Source organism: Fukomys damarensis, unplaced genomic scaffold, assembly GCF_012274545.1.
Source record: "Fukomys damarensis isolate Sample0158 unplaced genomic scaffold, DMR_v1.0_HiC HiC_scaffold_30, whole genome shotgun sequence".
Classification (NCBI taxonomy): domain Eukaryota; kingdom Metazoa; phylum Chordata; class Mammalia; order Rodentia; family Bathyergidae; genus Fukomys; species Fukomys damarensis.
In genome coordinates, this window is record NW_022900942.1 from 69292525 (window position 1) to 69313731 (window position 21207).

General features: G+C 37.4%; 1 protein-coding gene across 6 annotated transcripts in view; it reads left to right on the top strand.

Annotated features, from left to right (window-relative positions):
* The window catches only part of Ak9 (adenylate kinase 9), a 115702-nt gene that overhangs the window by 37070 nt on the left and 57425 nt on the right, over window positions 1-21207 (top strand). For all 6 annotated transcript variants that reach the window (XM_033757527.1, XM_033757529.1, XM_010638976.2 and 3 more), the window contains 10 exons: window positions 775-888; window positions 976-1083; window positions 4344-4492; window positions 9999-10155; window positions 10716-10833; window positions 12092-12168; window positions 16515-16673; window positions 18408-18497; window positions 18949-19149; window positions 19472-19587. In XM_033757527.1, coding sequence (XP_033613418.1) covers window positions 775-888; window positions 976-1083; window positions 4344-4492; window positions 9999-10155; window positions 10716-10833; window positions 12092-12168; window positions 16515-16673; window positions 18408-18497; window positions 18949-19149; window positions 19472-19587 — 1289 coding nt within the window. The remainder of the gene's footprint in view (window positions 1-774; window positions 889-975; window positions 1084-4343; window positions 4493-9998; window positions 10156-10715; window positions 10834-12091; window positions 12169-16514; window positions 16674-18407; window positions 18498-18948; window positions 19150-19471; window positions 19588-21207) is intronic.

Genomic DNA, 21207 nt, shown 5'->3' on the forward strand with positions numbered 1-21207 from the left:
AAGTTTATATTATTATATTTTGTCATTTTGTTACTCCTGAAATGTAACATTTTTCATTTTTTTTAGCTTTTTACATAAGTTAGGAAGTTGAAACTATATAAATAGCAAGGAAATCTTCCTATATGGTAATACTGAGGGTTTTTTTTTAATAGTAAAGGACACATTGTTTGCTTAACAATTCTGCCTCTTTTCTTTTGGATTAGCCTACAAAAAAAGTAAAATAATTCAATAGATTAAAAAAAATGAAATGAAAGATCAGCACTGAGATTTCTTGCATCCAAATGATCAGCCAGATGACCTAGAATGAAATTATATTTTTAGTATATTATCTTCAAAATGAAAATAAAAATTTAAAAAGTATAAGCAGCTTAAAACTGCAGCTGGACAATTTTTGATTCAGAATACTGAAATGGCTTGCTATTTGAACTATTTAAGGCTGAAGGAAACAAGCTCATTAATTCATTCAGCAGATACCTGAGGTCCGACTTGGCATTATGCATGTCTCTGAGCACTGAGAGACAGAACTGGACAAGACGCTCCTGTCATTGGGGTACTTCATGGTCATAGAGGGCACAAGAGTTAAAAAAAAAAAAGCCCAAACAGATAGAAAGAGGTAACATAACAGAGGGGACAGTGACCAGAGCTAGGATGCTGGAGAATTAGAATTGTCTATCCAGAGAGGAGACATTTGGCTGAGACCTGGATCACAAGACCACCCCTGCCTCCCTGTCCCTAGGTACCTTTTGTTAACACAGCCGATTAATTGTCTTTCAGCTGAAGCTACTTCAAGAGAACTTCAAAAACAATTTGGGGAGAAAGCATTGGAAGAGTTCCCAGAATATGTGTCTAAAGGCTCAGAAGAATTACACTCTTCAATTGATGAAGGAGGTAAAGAAATATATGGCTGATGTTATTGGCTGAAGTTTTCCTAATACCACGAGGCTCCCAACAAAATGTGTTTCTCTTTTACTACAGCACACTCTCAGGAATCTCAAAGAGACAGCTCCTTAGATGACTCAGAAGAAAGCAGAATAAAGTCAGAAGATGCTCTTGATGATCAAGCTGCTAGTTCAGATAAAGATGGTAATAAAATGAACTGCCAATGCCAAGAATATGGATGCTATTTTTAATTATTTTATATTTGATTATGTTTTATTGAAGCTAAACATTACCAAAAAATGAAAACCTAACAAAAAGACTAGCTTTCCTCATACAGATTTAAACAGAACAGCTATAGAACAGAAGTAGATTTATTTGAAAGAAGAAAACATTGAAAAGGGGGAGTCAAATGCAAGGAGAGCCCAAAGAACAATTTTTTAATGTTTCTGAACATTTTACAATAATTATCATACAATTATAAATTATTTCTTAAAAACTCTCTCCTTCCTTCCATGTGTTAGAATCAGAACGTCAGAAATCCATAATTTTAGTTGAATTACATTATTTATCCCATTGTTTTGTTTACTCTTTAAATTTTTCTATTCATATTTTAACATAACAGAGAACAATACATTACATACTTAAAATTATGTAATATGTCATTACATAATAGGTATAATATATATTTTTTGCCTTTTTTACATAAGCATATTATTTAATTATTTAATTAGGAAATGTTCAACTAATTTTAAATTGTTGCAAGGTTTTCCCATGTAGTAATTTTAATCAGTTCCTTATGTTGGAAATTTAAAAACTTTTCTTTTTTCCTGTAGTGTTTTGATAAACCTTTAATATAAAATTTTGGCTTCATGTTGACATAGTGGACTTATTTTATTAATGAATGTGAAGCTACAAACAAATTGCTTTGTATAAAATTGTTTCAAGTTATGTTTTTCTCAGTATACAAAATGCATGTCTGTTTTCCTCACATTTCTCTTGTGTTGATTTTACTTCTTATATTTATTATTTTAATATTTAACCTTTGTTGAGGTGACCATATTTAACTTTGGCCCATCCTTGTAAATCTTATCAATTATAGGGTCTCTGTATATTAGTTTTTTATTTTTATCTATTTTTTCATCAGTAATTTGTCTTCTAAATCACCTTGCTGTTTTTGAGTATGGAGAGGCATTTTTCATAGTTTTTGCAATCAAAGAATTGTTTTGCCATTGTTGATTTCTTTCTTCACTTTACAGTCTTCTTTTCAACCGGAAATTTGACATAAGCACATCTGTGTGTGTGTGTGTGTGTGTGTGTGTGTGTTCTTACCCTGTTTCATAGAGCAGCCATTCTGTATTTAGTGTTTCAGTGCGTCTCTAACTTGTTTTGTTATAGAATGTAGAACTGGTTGTTTGGTGCGGTGTCTCCTAATTCAGGCATGTGTACTTTTTCTGCTGTATATTTCAAGCTCAGCGGGAACTGAACTGACCATTGTGAGAAGCTTGTGAATGGCGTCCCGCTTCCACTGACACACACAGCACGTGCAAATGTGCACACAAGCAACCCTCCCAGAGCACAGCCCTATGCATTCAGATGCTGGACCTCTTTTGGCAGCTGGGAGTTGCATCTCTGCTGCTCCTGTAGAATTCTCAGTGCAGCTTACATAGAGAGAAGCCCTCCCCTCAAGTGCATGCCAGTCAGAAGCAGGCACAGTGCCTCACCTGCCTAGGATTGCTGCGTGTGGTCAGCACACCTCAGAACCCAGACACCTGGCCAGCCAGATCTCAGAAAGGGCAGCACTCTTGGTTTTTCTTTCCATTTAAATCTAGTGTCACTATATTAAACTGAAATCACTCCTAGCTTTGCTACAGGTTAGGTTATTATCTTTATTTTCCCTGCTAGCAGACAGAATATTCATTTGAATTAAAAATTGAGACTATGAGTCCTGTGTCCCTGGGCCCATTCTGTGACCTTCCTTGGGAATTCATCTACATTTTCCTTTGGTTGTTAACAGTTTCATATGCATTTATGAAATAAATCTGTGAGACATCCACATTTAAAGGAAGTTCTCGAGAACCTAGTTAAGATCTAAAATTATTTTCATATAAAAGTAAATTAATATTTGGGTGATTTGTTTCTCTTAAATTGTGACTCTGTTAAACCAAGTATCTGCCTAAGTGTTTAGAAGGAGAAATGTGAGATTTACTCCATTGTAAGAGTGCTGTGTTATGGACCTACACAAACACAGGATGAATAACATGCCATCTTATTTTGATGGAAAGAGTATTGGAAGAACAGGCAGTTTCTATCTATGCTCTGCCACGCTTGGTAGGTGGCTGCACTGATTCACAGGATGGCTGCTGGGGCTCCAGCCATCATTTCAGTGTAGCTAGTGAGAGGAGAGTTAAAAGCAAGGGACACGTTATAGCATTCCACCCAACGATCTCTCTTAAAGATTTGGCAGAAAATTTGCTTTTAAAAATTTTTGCTTGTATCTTATTGAGCATCCAAGCTTATAAGGAAAGTTAGGAAGATGGGAGATGTAATTTTTCAGCTGGGCACATTGCTGGCCTTGACAAAATCAAGGTTCTGTTACTAAGGAAGAGAATGGATATGCAGCGAAGATCTAGTAGCTCGTTCCTTTAGCATCTTGTCACATACTTTCATTTCATCACACTCCCTTCTCTCAAAGCTGTAGGAAGATTATGGGTTCTTGACTCTTCTTCCCTGGTCCTCTAAGAACCGTGTCCTTTTGCCATTCCAGAGGACCGTTCATGCAAGGAGGGTGGGAGGCAGCTACTCTTTGAAGGCCCTTTGGAGCTTTTCTGGACCAAAATCAGTTGGACTCAAAGCCTATTGTTGAGCCTGGGGCAGCAGCCGAGAAGTTTAGCTGGCAATGCAGAGTTGAGGGCGTTAGGCTGTTGAGTTTCAATCTCATTGGAGGACTAATGAATCTTTAGGTCGCAGTGCCGCCTATGTGCCAGCTCAGCTGTGCAAGAAACCACAGTGAGAAGCAAGTGTGCCACCTTCGCCTGGCCCCCTCCAGCCTGCCTGCCTCCTGCCCTGTCCCGTGCCATTTCGTCTCATGTCCTAATGGGAAAGGACCATTGGTGCCTACTCCTTGAATGTGTGTGCTTTGCTTGATCCTGGAATTCTCTGATTCCAGCACTGTCTGTCCTGGGCTTCGTTGGTTTTGACTCTCGCTGGACATGACTTTGGTGTCTCCTTGAGTACAATCAGTTTGAGGCACTGGCTTCAGCCACTGCTGTGGTGCTCTGTGACTCTGATTCCTGGTTTAGCCTTTTCTCTCCCCCAGCTTATCCTTTCCTTTTTTTAGCATGTGCTGCAGTATCACAAAGATAATGCTTTTTGGGGTCAGGTATTAATAGTCGTATTTTATAGTGAATAGCATCGTCCACTAAAGTATATTAGTGGTATTGACTTATTAACTTACTTTTCTTTAGTCTCAATAGAAGACTCAATAGAAGAGGTAACTGCAGATCATCCAGAAGTTATTTCCATACTTGAAGGGTCTCTAAAAATGACAAAGGATATAAACTTTGAGCAGCCTTATGAAAAACATGCTGAAATCTTAGAGGAAGTCCTCAAAGAGGTAAAAAAAAAGTACAGCCTGTTAATTTTTGTCATTGACTTAACTATGATTAATACAGTGTTAGTCTTGTGTATGTATGTATAATTATTTGAGAGTCTTATTACAGTACTGAAATGTATTAGGCCTCAAATTCATGTACTTTTTTTTACATTGAGTTTATTGGAACATTCTAGGTAGACAGTACAGTTGCATTCATTACTGGTCTCGGTTCTCATTTTCCCCCTTGTCCCCACCCTCCCTTCACCCTCTCCTCCCTCCCCACCTTCAAATACTTTATTTCCATTTTTACATTTTTCTCATATTTTTTTCCTTTTCCCTTATTCCCCTTTCCCTATCCTTCTCACTGTCCCTACACCTTTGATTTTTTTCTTCCTATTTCACGTTGCTAATTGTCCCATTAGGATCTTGAGTACTATTTTAGTTTTTCACACCAGAGAAACTATTTGGTATTTACACATGTGTGACTTATTTATTTCACTTAGGAGTATATCCTCAAAATGTACCCATTTACCTATGAATGAATCTACTTTCTCATTCTTTATGGCTGAGTAGTATTCCATTTTATAGAAAAACCACATCATGTACATTTTTTAGTCAGCATTGCTATATGTAAAGTATCCCAGTGGAAAATTGTTGATGCTCTTTGGTAAAGTTTCAGTGATCAAAAAAACTATGAGATAGAATTTAAAATAATGAGATAGCTTTGAAATGAATTCATTAACCAAATTGTCTTTGGTTCAGTTCAGATGTTTTCATTTCTGTGAGCTAATTCGTTGTAGATTGAGAGAGGGTTTTCTCCACAGCTATCTAATTTTTATCCAACCACCCTGATTTTTTAGTCTAGCAGGAGAAAAAGCCTTATGTTGTACCAATGCAAATCGGAAGGCATCTCTTTCATTTGTATCCACATGGATCTATTTTGTACTGGGATCTTGGGCAAGCATTCAGAGCAAAAGTTAAGGACAGAACTGTTAGGAAAAAGGAAAGAGGAAGCTCCACAGCCAACGACGTGTCTTTATCAGAGGGCTGGGAGGGACCCATTTGGTTGACTTGTCTAGAAAGGCCACTTTCTTGCGGACTAGGACAGCAGTGGAGCCCCTTTTAGAGTTTTCAATGCTGCAGTCATCTGGCTGCACACTGTGCCATAGGTTTACCACCACTGGCCTAGGCGTTCTTATAGGGGAGCAGAGAAAAGTTGTAACAAAGGCAGTTGCTGTTTCGCTGAGATTGTTTAAACAAGGGGCAAAGGTTAGTTGTGCTTGCTTAGAGGGGGCGGGAGCAGAGCTCCAAGAACAATGATCATTAGGCTATTACAGCTGCTAGCTGCATCTGTCCTAGGGTGAAAGTTGTGGCTGCTGGGCTTGATCAGCTTGGGGCTGCTTGTTCTGTGAAGGGAAACCTAAAGCCCATAAGACTTTAAGAGAAAGGGGTTGAAGTGGCTGCAATGGTGGCAGTCTGATACCTTCAAGAACAAAGCAGTTTTGGTCTCTGAATGAAATTCTGACTTTCTCTGTGATTTAATTTAAAATTATTCTGTGGGAATAAACATTATGTGAACATGCAGAACCAGTGTGTGACATATTGGGTGGTTTTCATGAGCCCCAGCTCTCCCAGCCTCCCTGCCTTGGACTCTTTGCTCTCTCTGAGCTTTCCATAGACTCCTGATGTCTTTTACATCTTTTCAGGTTGCTCCAGCCTCAGATTTTTCCTTCAGTAGCCTTTGAGCACTGAGCCTAGTATTGCTCTGTTCTGGGTCAGATACTAGAGATGTGAAAATGAATTAAGCATAGCCCATGCCTGAAAGGAGCTATCGGCTAGACAGGCAAGACTGAGCCGGCATATAAACCAGTGACCGACTTACCATGTGCTAAGTGGCAAATAGATGAGCATAGGGTTCAGGAGCTCCACCAAGTCAGAGCTGTCATGTTTGCCTGGAGCGGAAACCACGCATGAGGGTGGGCATGTGAGCGAGACATTGTTTGGGTCCTGAAAGTCCAGTTCTTACCCTTGCCTGAAAATTTGCTCCATTCTCCTCCATTTTCTGAAGGTATACATCTACAGGTAGCTCTGCTATAACCTTCTGATACAGGAATATATATATATACATATATATAGTGTAGTTAGGCAATAAACTGCAGCTCTGGGTTTGGGACAGGACAGTTTAAATTATATGAGATTTTAACATCAAAATATGTATCACATGGTCATTTCTTAAGAGGCCAAGGACCTGTGTAGAAAACCTATTTTTCACAGGCCTACCGTGATTCCTTTCTGTCTTGTCTTATTCCAATATTTTTCAATATGTAACAGTTTCCCATCTGCAGTAGAATCACTTGGGACAAATTAAAATCAGGAAGATGGCTTTTGCATTCAGCCCTGCTACACAAACCTCTCCAAAAGAAGGGGCTTAGGTAGCCTGGCTCCCTTCTCAGAGTGAGGACTGAAAATGCAGCAAAAACAACACAATGTCTCAGTAGTTATCTCCCTGCATCGGGGGTAGCAGAACACCCTTGTGACACTGTAATGAAGTTAGCTTAGGGTTACAGACTGTTTTATATTATAGGCAGGAACAAGATATTTCTGTCACACCCATTTTTTACTCAGGTACTGGGGATTGAACTCAGGACCTTGCACTTGTGAGATAGGTGCAGTGCCACTGAGCTACATCCCTGTCCCTATCACACCCATTTTTAATGCTTGGTGGAAATTGTAACTATACAGAATGCCTTAAAACATGCAAGAAACTAGAACATAGGGAAAATGCAATCATTTTTGCAAGTGACAATTTCTTTTAAAAATATCCAAGAAAAAAATATATATGAGAAAATGAAAAAAATGGAAATAAAGTGTTTGTAAATGGGGAGGTGAGGAGGGTGTGAAGGGTGGGCAGGGACAAGGGGAAAAAATGAGAACCAAGACCTGTCATGTAAAGGTACAAGATCTCAATGATGAATGTAACTGTACTGTATACCTAAAATGTACCAGTAAATTAAATAATAATAATAATAAGATGGAAATAGAGATGAGAGATCCACACGACTAAAAATACTGAACTTTAAATGTTCACATAAGTAGATGTCAACACATAGAGATATTACAGTTTATTATTTATAAAGACAAAATGTTATTGTTTTGAAAGTTATAATAAGCAAGTAAAAAACTGACCTATGTCTTCCTCAAGTTAATATATAATGCAGTTCTAATAAAAAAATCTCTAATGTATTTTGGAAATTGAGAATATGACTCACGTTTATTTGGGAGAACCAATAGTTTAAACTAGATAAAAAGCAGTTTGGCAGAGTCACAATAGCGGGAGAATTGCTTTACAGTTAGTGAAATGTGATACAAGGACCAGCGAACCACAGGAGAGGCACAGGCACAGACAGCACAGACACAATTTTGGTACCTGCCTAAATTTACTTCATAATCTAATAGGAAAGAATTATTTAACGGTATTGACCAATTAACTGTCAAGGAAAAAAACTACTTAGATTTTTACCTTATATCAAAGTAAAAATAAATAATTCCATGTAAATTAAATAGCTAAACTAGAAGACGGTGTCGTAGCCCTGGAATAACCTCAAGGACTACCATCACCATAACAAACACCACAGACTATAAACAAACGAAGAACTGCTTTGGCTGACAGGTTTGGAGGTTCCAGTCCAAGATACAGTGTGTCTGCTGGTCGGGTCTGTGGTGAGGAAGCGCAGCCTGGCAGGGGGGCCATGAGAGGGCAGGAATACGCCCCTACTGGCCAGCAAGCAAAGGGAGAAAGGAAGGAGTCATGGTCCCACGGCCCCTTTCAAGGCCAGGCCCCAGTGCCCAGAGACCTCCACTGGCCCACCTCACCTCCCAGCTGAGCTGGGGGCCCGGCCTTTAGCACATGGGCCTATGGAGAATCCCAGACCCAAGGGCCAGCAAGGGTTCTGGGCACAGCTGCAGTGGAAAAGCTCCTAAGAGAAAATTGCCAAACAGAGGTGAGCTAATCATGACTGTCTGTGTAAGAAATCACAAAAGCCAAACTGAGGAAAGAATTTACAATAAATATAACATTAATTTCTTATAAATCAGTAGGAAAATCTAATACCCAGATATAAAAGCAAGCCGGGGATATAGGCATATTTCATCAAAGTAGAAATATGTGTGCTTAATTGAAAGTTTGTAATGTATAAGTTTCAATAAGAATATGAAATTCAAACAATGAGATGCAATTTCTCACCTGTAAAATTGGCAGTTTTTAAACAATCAATGCTAGTGAGGCTGTCGTGCTATAGTCACATGAAAACACTAAGAGGAAGAGTGAAATATAGATGTTCATCACAGTGTTACTATAAAACTATAAGTGATATAAATATTTTACAGAGGGAGGTTCAAAAAGGTAAGGTTTTAAAAAATGTGATAAAATATTACGAAGCCATTAATTTTTTTCAAAAAAATTGGAGGTGTCAGAGAAATTATAAATTGTATCTCAAGGTTTTAATTTTTTTGTCTTTGAAACTTGGAGAGTAAAATTTGTATTAACCATTTTTGTTTCTTGTTCATAGCTTTTCTTTTACCCCTGAATTCTCTTGTGTTAAACATTTCAAGGTGTTTAAAATTCTGTTTTTGAAAAGACTGTATTCAGACAAAAATTTTTTTTCATTTTGAGGATATACTTCTAAGTGAAATAAATAAGTCACACATGTAAATACTGAATAGTTTCTCTGGTGTGAAAAACTAATGGTACACAAGATCCTAATGAGATAATTAACAACATGAAATAGGAAGAAAAGGGGTAAAGGTGTAGGGAAAGTGGGAAGAGTAGGGGAAAGGGAATAAGGGAAAAGAAAAAAATGAGAAAATGAAAAATTGGAAATAAAGTGTTTGTAAATGGGGAGGGGAGGAGGGGGAGAAGGGAGGGCAGGGACAAGGGGAAAAATGAGAACCAAGACCTGTCGTGTAAAGGTACAAGATCCCAATAATGAATGTAACTGTACTGTATACCTAAAATTTACCAATAAACTCAATAAAAAGAAAAAAAATTTTTTCACGTTTCTTTTTTTGGTACCGGGAGTCAAACTCCTGGTTGCAGTAGTTGCCAGGCAGCCACTGCACCGCTGAGCTACATCCCTGGCCCTAAATAAAAATTCAAAAAAGGAGATAATCTTAAATCCTCTTAGGTCAGAAGATTATACTGACCCTTTTGACATCTCTCTCTTTGATTCCTGATATTCTGTGACTACTTGATAGGATATAATTTTATTTTAAGCCCTCAGAGTCAGTAGAGTCACAGATCCACATGACTGATTTCTGTATTTATGTTGAAGCTACAGCTGCTAGAGTTTAGCCAAACTCCATAAACACATAGAATTTTATTGCTTTAAATTTGTTTTTCTTTTAAAAAATAATTGACTTTCTTTCTTCTCAAGATCCAAACTCAAAAGATATTTGAGATATACAAAAATTTTACATATCAAGGTAAAATCCTTAACTTGTCAAGCTGTCATGGTGTAAATTTTCACAGGTAGTAGCAGAAAACAAGAATAGGTTTTCTGATACCCCAAAATTTGGAGGATGGATTGTGGACAACTGCCCTGTTATAAAAGAACTGTGGATGGTCTTGATTGAGAAAGGAATTGTACCCGATTTGGTAATCTACTTATCCGACATGGAAAACAATGGTTGGTAAATATTTATTAAGTAAATTTGAAACTGAAAATTCTATTGCTGTTAATGTTTTTTAAAAACATAGAGTGGAAAACGCTGTACTCTCCTAACGTACAAATACCACCCCAGCAGCCCCTGGCTGGCAAAGGAGGAGGCCTGGGGTCACGTGCGTCAGCTGAGGGTCCCACCAGCCAGTGCACTGTTTCTTGGCGCTGAGGATTTGCCCCTGCCCCAGTCAGCAGGAGTAGTTTCTAAAGAATAATGTGTAAGAATGAGGGCCGTTAAGTACGTAAGCTGTCATGTTTTCATTATTCTGTCACATTGTCTCTTAAGGAAATTTACTTGAGATCAGAGTTTCCTTGGGGAAAATATTTGTCTCTTCATGTAGTAATTATACTATGTTACCATATACCTTTTTAAGAAAGATTTAAGACAGTCTATTAAAGTGTTAAGCAATTTAGACTATTTTGATAAATCCTTAAAGGAAAAGCAGAAGTAATTTTTTGTTCTTAATTTCAAAAATATATCTCACTCTATACACCTTCAAAATATTATTATTCTCTTTATATTTCAGGAAAATGTTTATTTAATAGAATGTATTTACAAAATAAGTCTGAAATTGACTCTAAGATTTTAGAAAGATTGTCAAATGAGCTACAAAAGGAAAAGGAAGAAGCAGCAGCAAAGTCAAGGTAAAATCTGCCTAGAATTAAAAAAAAGGATTAATGTATATTTTAGGGTTGTTAAATATCTCCTAATTATTAGACTACTACTAAATAGTTGGCCGCTGAGGGGAGCAGTGAGAGGACCTGGTCCCCAAGGGGCACCGCCCTGCAGGGAAGGGTGGTGAAATCAGGGGACAGACACAGCTAGAAGAGGTAGGCAGAGGAGGCCCATAGCGGAGGGTGACAGGCCTGGGAGCAGCGCGCCAGCAGCTGCTGCAGGAGGAGTCTTCTCACTGCCCCCCGTTGGTGAACAGCTGGTGTACTGTATTTTAATACTATGTGTAAAAGATGCAATCGGCCTTCTTATGTATGTTTCTTTGTGCAGTAATATGCCTGTTTCTGAGAGCTGAATTGCTAGACATGGAATTTCTAGGTAAAAGATGCACATATTTTTCACTTTTAATAGATGCTGTCTTTCTCCATCATTTTACTAACTTTCCTCGTACCTGCCTTCACCTTCATTTTTTTTGTTTGTTTCTTTTGTTGTTGTTTTTTGTACTGGGGATCAAACGAACATCTTCATTGTTAAGGGAAGATGATTGCTTCAGCCTTAATGAAATAACGTACAGATTCCCTCTAGATACTTAAGTTTCAGTATTCTAAGTGTCTTTAAATTTCATCATTACTGTGTTAAAATAAAATAATCAGGTTTTTTCTAGTTAGAAAAAATTGCAACTTGTATTTATTCAATGTACAAAAGTTTTCAATGCAAAAATTTTAAAATTTAAAGCTCTCATCATGTCTCCACCTGAGATAATTACTGCTTGTTAATTGTTCAGTTAGTTTTCTTCCAGTCTTTTAATTTATATACATTTTAAATGCAAATTAAAGTCGTATTATACATACAGTTTTATATTCTGCTTTTTTCACTTAAAACATTATATTGTGAATAATTCCCATTTAACCAGAGGAAAAATGTTACAAATGCTTTTGCTCTTAAAGTTACAGTTAGGTAATCCTTTATTACTTTTGACGGATTTTCTAGTTAATAGCTAAAGCTCTTCAAAGTATAACATTCCAGTTTTTCTTACCCAAACCCACAATAATAGCAAGTGTAAACTAACTGGCCTTAACACGATTGGTTTAAAATTGTACATTGTAAAGTAAAAAGTATAATGAATAAGCAATTTACTCTTCTTTTTGCCACCATAAGCATTCAATACTATAATAATGTGATATGTCTGATCTTGTGAAGATAATTGAATTTTGAACCATTTCATTTTAGAAAGGCTAAAGAAGAGGCACTAAGAATAGAAGAAGAAAAACAAAGACTACTGGATGCTGTGCATGAGAAAACAAAAGGTCAGTATAGATTAAGATTAATAATGTATCATTTATTCTTGTATTTTTACTGCAAGCAGCTACGTTATTTCATGTGAATTATGGGCAGGTTGATTATATTTCCGAGTTTTCCCATGAGTCCAGATTTATGCCTGTGGTCCCAACTTACTTAAATTATTCCTTTTCATTCTCAAATGTGTCACTTTGTATACTACATCATATAGATTCATAGGAAAAGACTCTTCACACAGATCCCCAGTTGTGTGCCCTTTAGGAAGAATACACAGCAGAATAGGACGTGTAGCATGTTTGTAAATGACACTCATCATGGGTAACATGGCTGACGATATTATTTCTGTTAGAAAAATCCACAAGAAAACATCCATACCCTTGCTAGATCCATAGTTTTTATATTTAAACACCCACCTCCACTGTGGGAGAGCTTTTTTTTCCTAAGTTTTAAGGTTTTTTAGATACTAGAGTTCAACCTGGGACTTGTGGATAACAATTATGGATCCGAGAGGTTCAGTGGAAAAAAATAATTCCACCTATATTCACTACATTTAACTGAAATGTAGTAATCCCTTCAACTTTTTTTTTTTTTGAGATAGGGTCTCACTATGTAGTTGGGACTGACTTGGAACTTGTTATGTAGCCCAGGTTGGTCTCGAAGTCACAATAATCCTCCTGCCTCAGCCTCCCAAGTGCTGGGATTACAGGCGTGTGCCACCATGCCCAGCTAATCCCTTCAATTTTTAATACAGGAAGTAAGCCAAAAGAGTACCTTATCTTTGAAGTTAAGAGAAATGAAGATATTTTCTCTTCGTTATAGTTTTATATATCTTATTTGTGTTTATCATTGTTCCAAACTTATAGTAGTTATTAATATGCCTGTTAGTTGTCTTTCTTTAATACATTAATAAAGGCACACAGATATTCTACAGCATAATTTTTTATTTTGGCAACTGTGTTTCAATATAATTGCCTCTTATGCATTTTATTTGTTGAGTTTGAAAGCATTATTCAGAGAAAAGGTCCACAAGTTTCACCAGACTGCCAGGGGGTCCCATGGCTGAAAGAGTGAAGAGAATAGTTTCAGTTTTCCACTGCTGTGCGCCAGGTACTGCAAACTTCCTTATCACATAACCCATTCTCCGGGTCAGCACTCAAGTAGTGCCCATGGCAGCAGCCTTTGGTTCCCGGACTGGTCCACCCTGGAAGGGGGTCCTCCAGCCACATAGCTCTTCAGAACCCCCGAAACACCTGAGCCAGATCCCGCAACTGAGCCTTCCTGATTCCTGTGCACAGAAACAGGGAAGTATGTGAAAGCTGTTGTTTGAACCACTAGTTTTGGGGTAATTTATTGATAATATAAAACAAATTAACAGTCAAAATCATAAATAGTTGAAGGATCTTAGATAATCTACCTTTCACTTCATCCCTAACTTATGTGGTATACAGATTATTCATTGGGGTTTTAGGAAAAGGGATTTGAACTTTTAAAATTTTCTGAAACATTGTAAAAATTCTTTTTATAATGTATCCAACATAGATAAGAATATAACCGAGAAATAAATTTATATACATACCTTGGAGGTATATGATTTTTTCACTATAAGCGATATGTAGTTGAAAGAAATTTTTAAGTTTGTTGTGTAGACTATGTGACTATCCCCAGCTGCAGTAAGATTCAGCAAATGTTGCTTCATACTTGGTGTATTACCATCAAACTCTCGATTTAACACAAGGTTCGCCGCTTTTCAAGTTACATACTTGGAAGCTACACGTTGTAGTGTTGGTTCAAACTGAGGTATTAAGATGCTCCGGGATGCTCTCCTCTGGTGCGTAATTATCTAGAGTTAGGTGAGGTTTGGATGTCAGAGGTGAATCACCCCGTGAGAATGTGACAGTCGAAGGAACTCACTGGAAGAATGAATTCCACAAGAGTACAAAAGGCAAGCTTATTTATTTTTTCAAATCATCTTCACATAGAAAGGTACCTTGTTTTCCATTTCACAAATTGATCATGTCAGTTTCCTAAGTATATGAAAGGCAACTGGGGAGGCAAGTTTCCTGACACCACTGCCATCTTTTTCCTGAGAGATTTTCGTGCATGTAGTTTTTCATTAGCAGCTACCCAAAACTTGTAATTAAGCTTTATAAATTTAAATTAACATGTTAATCAACATATTACTTCTTGCTGTTTTTACTTAACTGTAAGAGAAGCTATCATTGTGTATATAGTCTAGCTTGATACTGCCCAGGATAAGCCACATATGTAACTAAATTTTCTAGTAGCCGCACATTTTACATTCAGTGCTTTCATGCCAACCCTTTGATACACTTTATGTGTTTGATACTTACCCATGGCCAGGGATGGTGGCACACATTTGTAATCCCAGCACTCAGGAGGCTGTGGCTGGAGGATCACCGTAAGTTTGAGGCCAGCCTGTACTGCATAGTGAGTTCAAGGCCATCCTGAACTACATAGTGAGACCATGTCTCAAAAAAAAAAATGCTTACAAGATCCTAGAAAAAGACAATGAAGGCAACAACACCATGAGGCCCAACAGAGCAAATCAAATAGGCAAGGCAAGAAATTAAAAGGAGAAGGGGAAACGGTAAAAAGAGTCAACAAAAGGCCAATAACATGTCAATAATAAGTCAGTACATATCAGTTATAACCAGCAATGTCAATGGCCTCAACTCACCAATCAAGAGAAATAGATTGGCAAAATGGAATAAGAAGCAAAATCCAATAATATGTTGTATACAAGAAACACACCTAGTGCAAAAAGAAGCCCATAGACTGAAAGTGAAAAGGTAGAAAACAATTTTCCATGTGACAGGAGCCCAGAAAAAAACAGGGGTAGCAATCTTATTTGCAGGCAAAGTAAATTTCAAACCAAAACTGAATCTAGTATTATTGATGTAGGATGGTACTGTATCATACCTCTATGAATGTAAAATATCTAGTACCTGCTTTATGATACATAGTAGGGACTGTGCTTTATCAGAGCTACATGTAATGATATTACTCTAGAATGTTCTCTTTCGAGATGATTAAGAGGCTAATAGAAAAAATGGTGCCAGGTACCACAACAGCAACAGAACTTTGCTGTTGTCTGGATATTATTCTTTTCTTTGTTTTTTGGGTTTTTTTTTTGTTTTTTGTTTTTAATGGAATGTGCTGAATGTCTATAATTTTGTTCAGATGACTGCAGAACCTGGAAAAGTACACACACACACACACACACACACATATATATAAATTGAATTTTGGGAAACTTTAACGGTGCTGCCAACTTTGGAAAAAGTCATCCCAATTTACTGTGTTGACTTGGCATTGTACAAAAATGGACAACCATATTGATCTAGAAATGTTAATTTATTTTTATTTTTTTCCATGTGTACAGGGGTAACACATCATACTAAATATGTAAGGTCATATCTACGTGGGTTTGATTACAGAAAGTAATAAAGTATTCTCTAAATAATGAAAAAAGAATAAGATAAGACTATAAGAGCGAGAAGCAATTTAAATATGTTCAGGGACCATTTTCATCTCCAGAATTAAGGATTATTTTGATGTTGCATCATTGCCTTTTCTCTTTTACTTTCCTTTTTAGTTTTATTTTAGGATTCCCTATTTTTAATGTTCATACAGAGATTTCTTTAACTGAAATACCAAATAGTTTCTTTGGTGTGAAAAACTATAACAGTACACAGGATCCTAATGAGATAATTAATAATGTGAAATAGGAAGTAAAGGGCTAAAGGTGTAGGGAAAGTGGGAAGGGTGGGGGAAAGGTAATAAGGGAGAGGAAAAAAGTATGAGAAACTGAAAAAATGGAAATAAAGTGTTTGTAAATGGGGAGGGGAGGAGGGGGTGAAGGGAGGCAGGGACAAGGGGAAAAATGAGAATCAAGACCTTTTATGTAAAGGTACAGAATCCCAGTGATGAATGTAATTGTATTGTATACCTAGATTGTACCAATAACCTCAATAAAAAGAAAAAAAATGCTTACATATGTTTGAATTTGGACTAGCCACATTTCAAGTGCTCAGTAGCCACACATGACTAAGGCTACCTTCTAGGACACTGCAAATTTAGACAGTCTGTTACTGAATGGGCTTGGGTTGTCTCTAGTCGCTTACTGTTAGAATATTTGGGATTGTTACAAATATTTTTCTTTTGAATAAACTCTTGGTCTGGTTCTCTCCTAAGACCCTGAGCAGATCACTGTCCTTCCTTTACTACTACATTGTAATAGATATAATTATTGTCTGTCCTGGCCTCAGCATTTAGTATCCAATAAATATTTGTTGGCGTAAACTGAGTGTTACTTTGTTCCTCTTGATTGTAGAAGCTGAAGAAGCTGATAATGAAGCTGAAGAAGAGAGTGAAGGTGAGGAGTCTGAATTCCGTGGAGAATCTGAAGTGCCGGAAGTATCGGAGGACAGAGGGTCACTGTTAGGTGAAGAGTCTGCGGTGTCTGAAGTCCCCAAAATGGAGCGTGCATCAGGTTGGGCTGTCCTGACTCAGGGCTCTGTCCTTCATTCTCCTCTGACTCACTCGAGTGTGCGTGTGTGTGTGTGTGTGTGTGTGTGCAGAAAATGCAAAGTGGCTAAAGATGGAGAGTTGAGCCTTCCTGACCCTGAGAATGTCCAGATCACATAGTGTGTACCTGGTGGGAAAGCCAAGGCTGCTTGGTTCACATTTCCCAGAAAGCAGGACCGTTAAAGGTACCAAGCTATAAAATCCTTTCCTTTCTTCTGACCTCTTCCGCCTGACCTTTTCGTTGTGTTTTTCATTTGTTTTTAACACTAAGAGTTCAGTCCTTCAGGAGACCTATAACACTCCTTCTGTCATACACCCATGAGCCATCCCTATGGCAAGACCTACTTTGGTGGGTTGGGTCAGGCGAGCAGGAGTCTGGGTAGTGCAAGTCACCCTGGGGATTAGAGAGCGTGTTACAGCAGCAAGGCAGCATACTCCACCACGACGGGGGTGAGATAGTTAATACTGGATTAGAAGCCGTACCTCCACCCCAGAAGTCTTCAGATAGCTGCAGCTAGACGTCAGATTAGATCATTTTAATGCTGTCATGTTTTTTTTATTTTTTATTTTTTGGTACCGGGCATCGATCTCAGGTCCTTGCATTTGCAAGGCAGGCGGCAGAACCACTGAGCTAATCCCTGGCCCCAGATTAGATCATTAAGGGCTGGGAGCTTGCTGTTAGCTGATAAAAGAAGCAGGACTAAAGGGAAAAATATAACAATGAGAGCCCTCAAGTCCAACATACATCATTTTACTACATTAGCTTTATGGGTCAGTATTCTGGTCCATTTAGGTTGCTGTAATAGAATACTGTAGCCTGGTAGTTTAAAGAGCAGAAATTAACTTTCTCCCAGTATTAGAGGATGAGAAATCCATGATCTAGTTTCCTAATAGATCCATGCTGGACCTGTATTTGAAACATGTCTTACATCATCAAGGAAAAAACCCTAAGTTTACAGTCTTTTCCTTTCATAGTAAAGTTAGCTTCTCCTCAATTTCTCCATACCTACACTCACAGCTAGGGCTTTGTAATATCATCATCTCTCATTGCCACTTTTGAGTCTTGGTGTATCTTGTTTGTTTTTTGTTTTTTTTTCGGGGGGCAGTGTCTCACTATGTAGTGAGACTGACCTGGAACTCACTATGTAGTTCAGGCTGGTCTCGAACTCACAGTCACAGCGATCCTCCTGCCTCAGCCTCCCGAGTGCTGGGATTACAGGCGTGCGCCACCACACCCGGCCGGGTCTTGGTGTATCTTAATGAGTATTTTAATGAGAATATAGAGGGACTGTCAGGCACTACAAGTATAATGCCTTATTAAAAGAAGTTTGACATATATATATTTTTCTCTCATTGAGTTTATTGGTACATTTTAGGTATGCAGTACAGTTACAGTCATCATTGGGATGTTGTACCTTTTGAAATATTTTTAACAACAGTTTTAAACCAGAGTTGTATGTACCATATGTCAATTAGTACAGGAGTCTGTGTTCTGGTATATATTTAGGAATATTCCTCATTCCCTGGCCTCATACTGTCAGGTATTTATGCCACTCTTTGCATAATAAGAACTATATTTTCAATTAGACGTATTGTATACAATTTAAATGATGTTTTGAAATTTTACTTGTTTCACCATTTTGTTAAAGAAATTAACCTTTTAAAATCCAGACATTAACTATTAGATTTCTTTCTTAAGTCTCTGAGCCTACTGAGGATACTGCAGCTAAAAAAGAAATTCCAAAAGGATCCAAAGAGAGCCTGGGAACTGAAGAAGTCATTGAAACAGGTTAGGCTGTAGAATAGAAGTAGTTAGTGCATAAAAGTGCTTCTCATCTCTTACAGAGCCTACCCCCTGTTTTGGGGACAGTTCCTGCATGCTGCTTCTGTGTTGTCAGCCACTTTGTATTTAGCTTATTCCACTGAAAGTATGGCTATCCAGCTTTGACACTGATATTCATCAAATTTTATTGTATACCTTGAATTAACAGTTAAAATTTTCATGTGAAGCATTAACTATTCAAATAATTTGAGTTTTATTCATAGGTAATAATTCATCTACAGTATATAAAAATATAAATTAAAATGTGAATTTAGGAAAGTATATTATTGATTAGAATATTATGTTTACTTCTTTCCAATGTCTTAAGAACATAAAATATAACTTATTTTGGTAATATGGCTAGAGATAGGATATTTAAAGCCTTTCTTTTTTCTTTCTTTCAACCTTTATTTGAAAGTTGTACTACCCGAGTTTGCAGAAGATGCTTATCCTGACGTTCCTGAAATGGAGCCTTTTAAAAAGAAGATTGATTCTTTCAAGATCACATGGAAACAGCTGGAATCACTCATTAGTGATGCTTTCATTCAAATTTTAAACCTGGAGATTGCTGACAGAACACCAAAGGAGCTACTTCACAAAGTGGTTGAGACTATGGAAAGTAAGGGCTGCCATGATAACATTTGTGAGGAAGAGCAGGTACTAGAACCAAAACTAGTTTGGAACTTCAGGGCCCTTCTGGGTAATTTATGAAGTGCAGCGTCCCATGCTTTCAAGGGTGATTAGGAAATACTCGACTATGGTCAGAGTGCAGGCTCTGTCTGCTCAGAATGTCCACTGGCCTTCCTGGCCACTTGTCACATAAAGCAAATTAAAACGAAGAGATTGATGGTAATAATTTTTAACCATTGACTACTGTAGTATGCTGATATTTTTATTCTAAAAATATTTTCCCCAAGGATTTTTCTTCTTTTTTTTGATAGAACCATTTCAATATCGTGCATTGGAGTTAACTGTAGAAGATTATGATGAAGACACAGAAGACTATCCAGCTGAAGCAGAAGATGAAGAGACAGAAGAAGAGGAAGAAGAGGAAGAGGCATGATTGTTTTCTTGCTACTCGCTCTTATCTGGCAAATCAATGAAAATGTATATATCCAAAGTGGTAACTGTCCTTCTTAGACACCACCTGAACAAACAGGCATCTTTGACATTAGAAATGAGTATTTTTGTATATGCTCTCCCCTTACCCCAGGTTCATTTGACTCCCTAAAATGCCAGAGCTACTTAGTATTAAAGAAAGACATGAAAAAATAAAAGGGAAATCTTTTAAATTTTTTCAAATGGAAAAATATGTAGGTATTAAGGGCATGTATATTTTATAAATTTGAGAGAAGTGGGTTTTTATGTAAAACCCAGCAATGGGGTCTTTGAGAGGCTGCTGGCAGGATAATGTACCATACTCTCCAATACAAGCAGTGCATGTGCAGGCCCAGTCTCGTCCCTTAGTGTCAGAACAGTGACAGACACTCTTATATGATAGCTTCCCAGTGCAGGCATCTGACAATAATAAAACAGGAAATAGTCCTTTTAATTTGTGTCTTTATAAATAAAATAAGTTATTAAGTTAGCTAAATAGACTTGTAATTAACTTCTTGTCTCCTAATTTAACACCAAATATATAGAGGTGTGTGTAGCAACAAATGACATACATGTGATTCTGATAATAGCTTCAGTGCTTTGTCACCGAGGGACTATTAGGTGGGGTGGCTAACAGATGTGGGCTTTGTTCTGCCTGTGTTCAGATTCTCTTCTCATCAGACTTCTGTAGTTAATGTCTGCTGCTTTCTTCTGTGTCCCACTCTGGCCTGCAACAGAATAGTCTCTTATTTGTGTCCACAGGTATTTATCAGGTTTTCCATAATATCTAACAGTGCTATATGGTTCATTAATAGTGTAGCAGAAAACCCCATAATTTATAAAGCATTAGATGGGGTACAAACAAGGGTCTGGCCTCTGGAATGGTGAATAATTAGACATAAAATGCTGCATTTGCCTCACCTAACATAAAAGCAGAGCCAAAAGTGTCATTCTGCTTTCAAATAACTTAACTGTGTCCAAGAAAAAAATGACAATATTTATGGGAATGCAAAGTAAAATTCTGGCATCTATTCAGAGATTCCTGGACCTGCGGACAGGCAGGAAAATATTACTCATAATGAGGACAGTCAATAGAAACTGTTCTAGAACTGACAAAGCTGTCAAAGTTAGCTGACAAGGACTTTAAAAGTTGTTATAAATGTACTTTATAAATTTCATAAATTAAGCAGAGATACAGAGGATATAATAAACACAACTTGAAAATTTTTGTCAAAATCACTAAATATGACATATACATTGAATAAAAGGATGATAGTTTAGCGATCGCAGATTGGTGGACTTGAAGAAAGCAATAGGAACTGTCAGAACAGAAACAGAAGAGGAAACTATCCTGAATTGAAATGAAAAAATGAGAACAGCAGAACACGAGTGATTTGTGGAACAATTTCGGGCAACCTGTTACATGTGTAACTGGAATCTGTGAGAGGTGTGTGTGTTGGGAGAGAGAGGTAGAAAAATACATGAGGAAATATTGGCCACGTTTTTTCAAATTTGGAAACATTCCAAGCTCTCAGATCCAAGAAGCTTAATGAATTCCAAGTTCCAGAAACAGACCTTT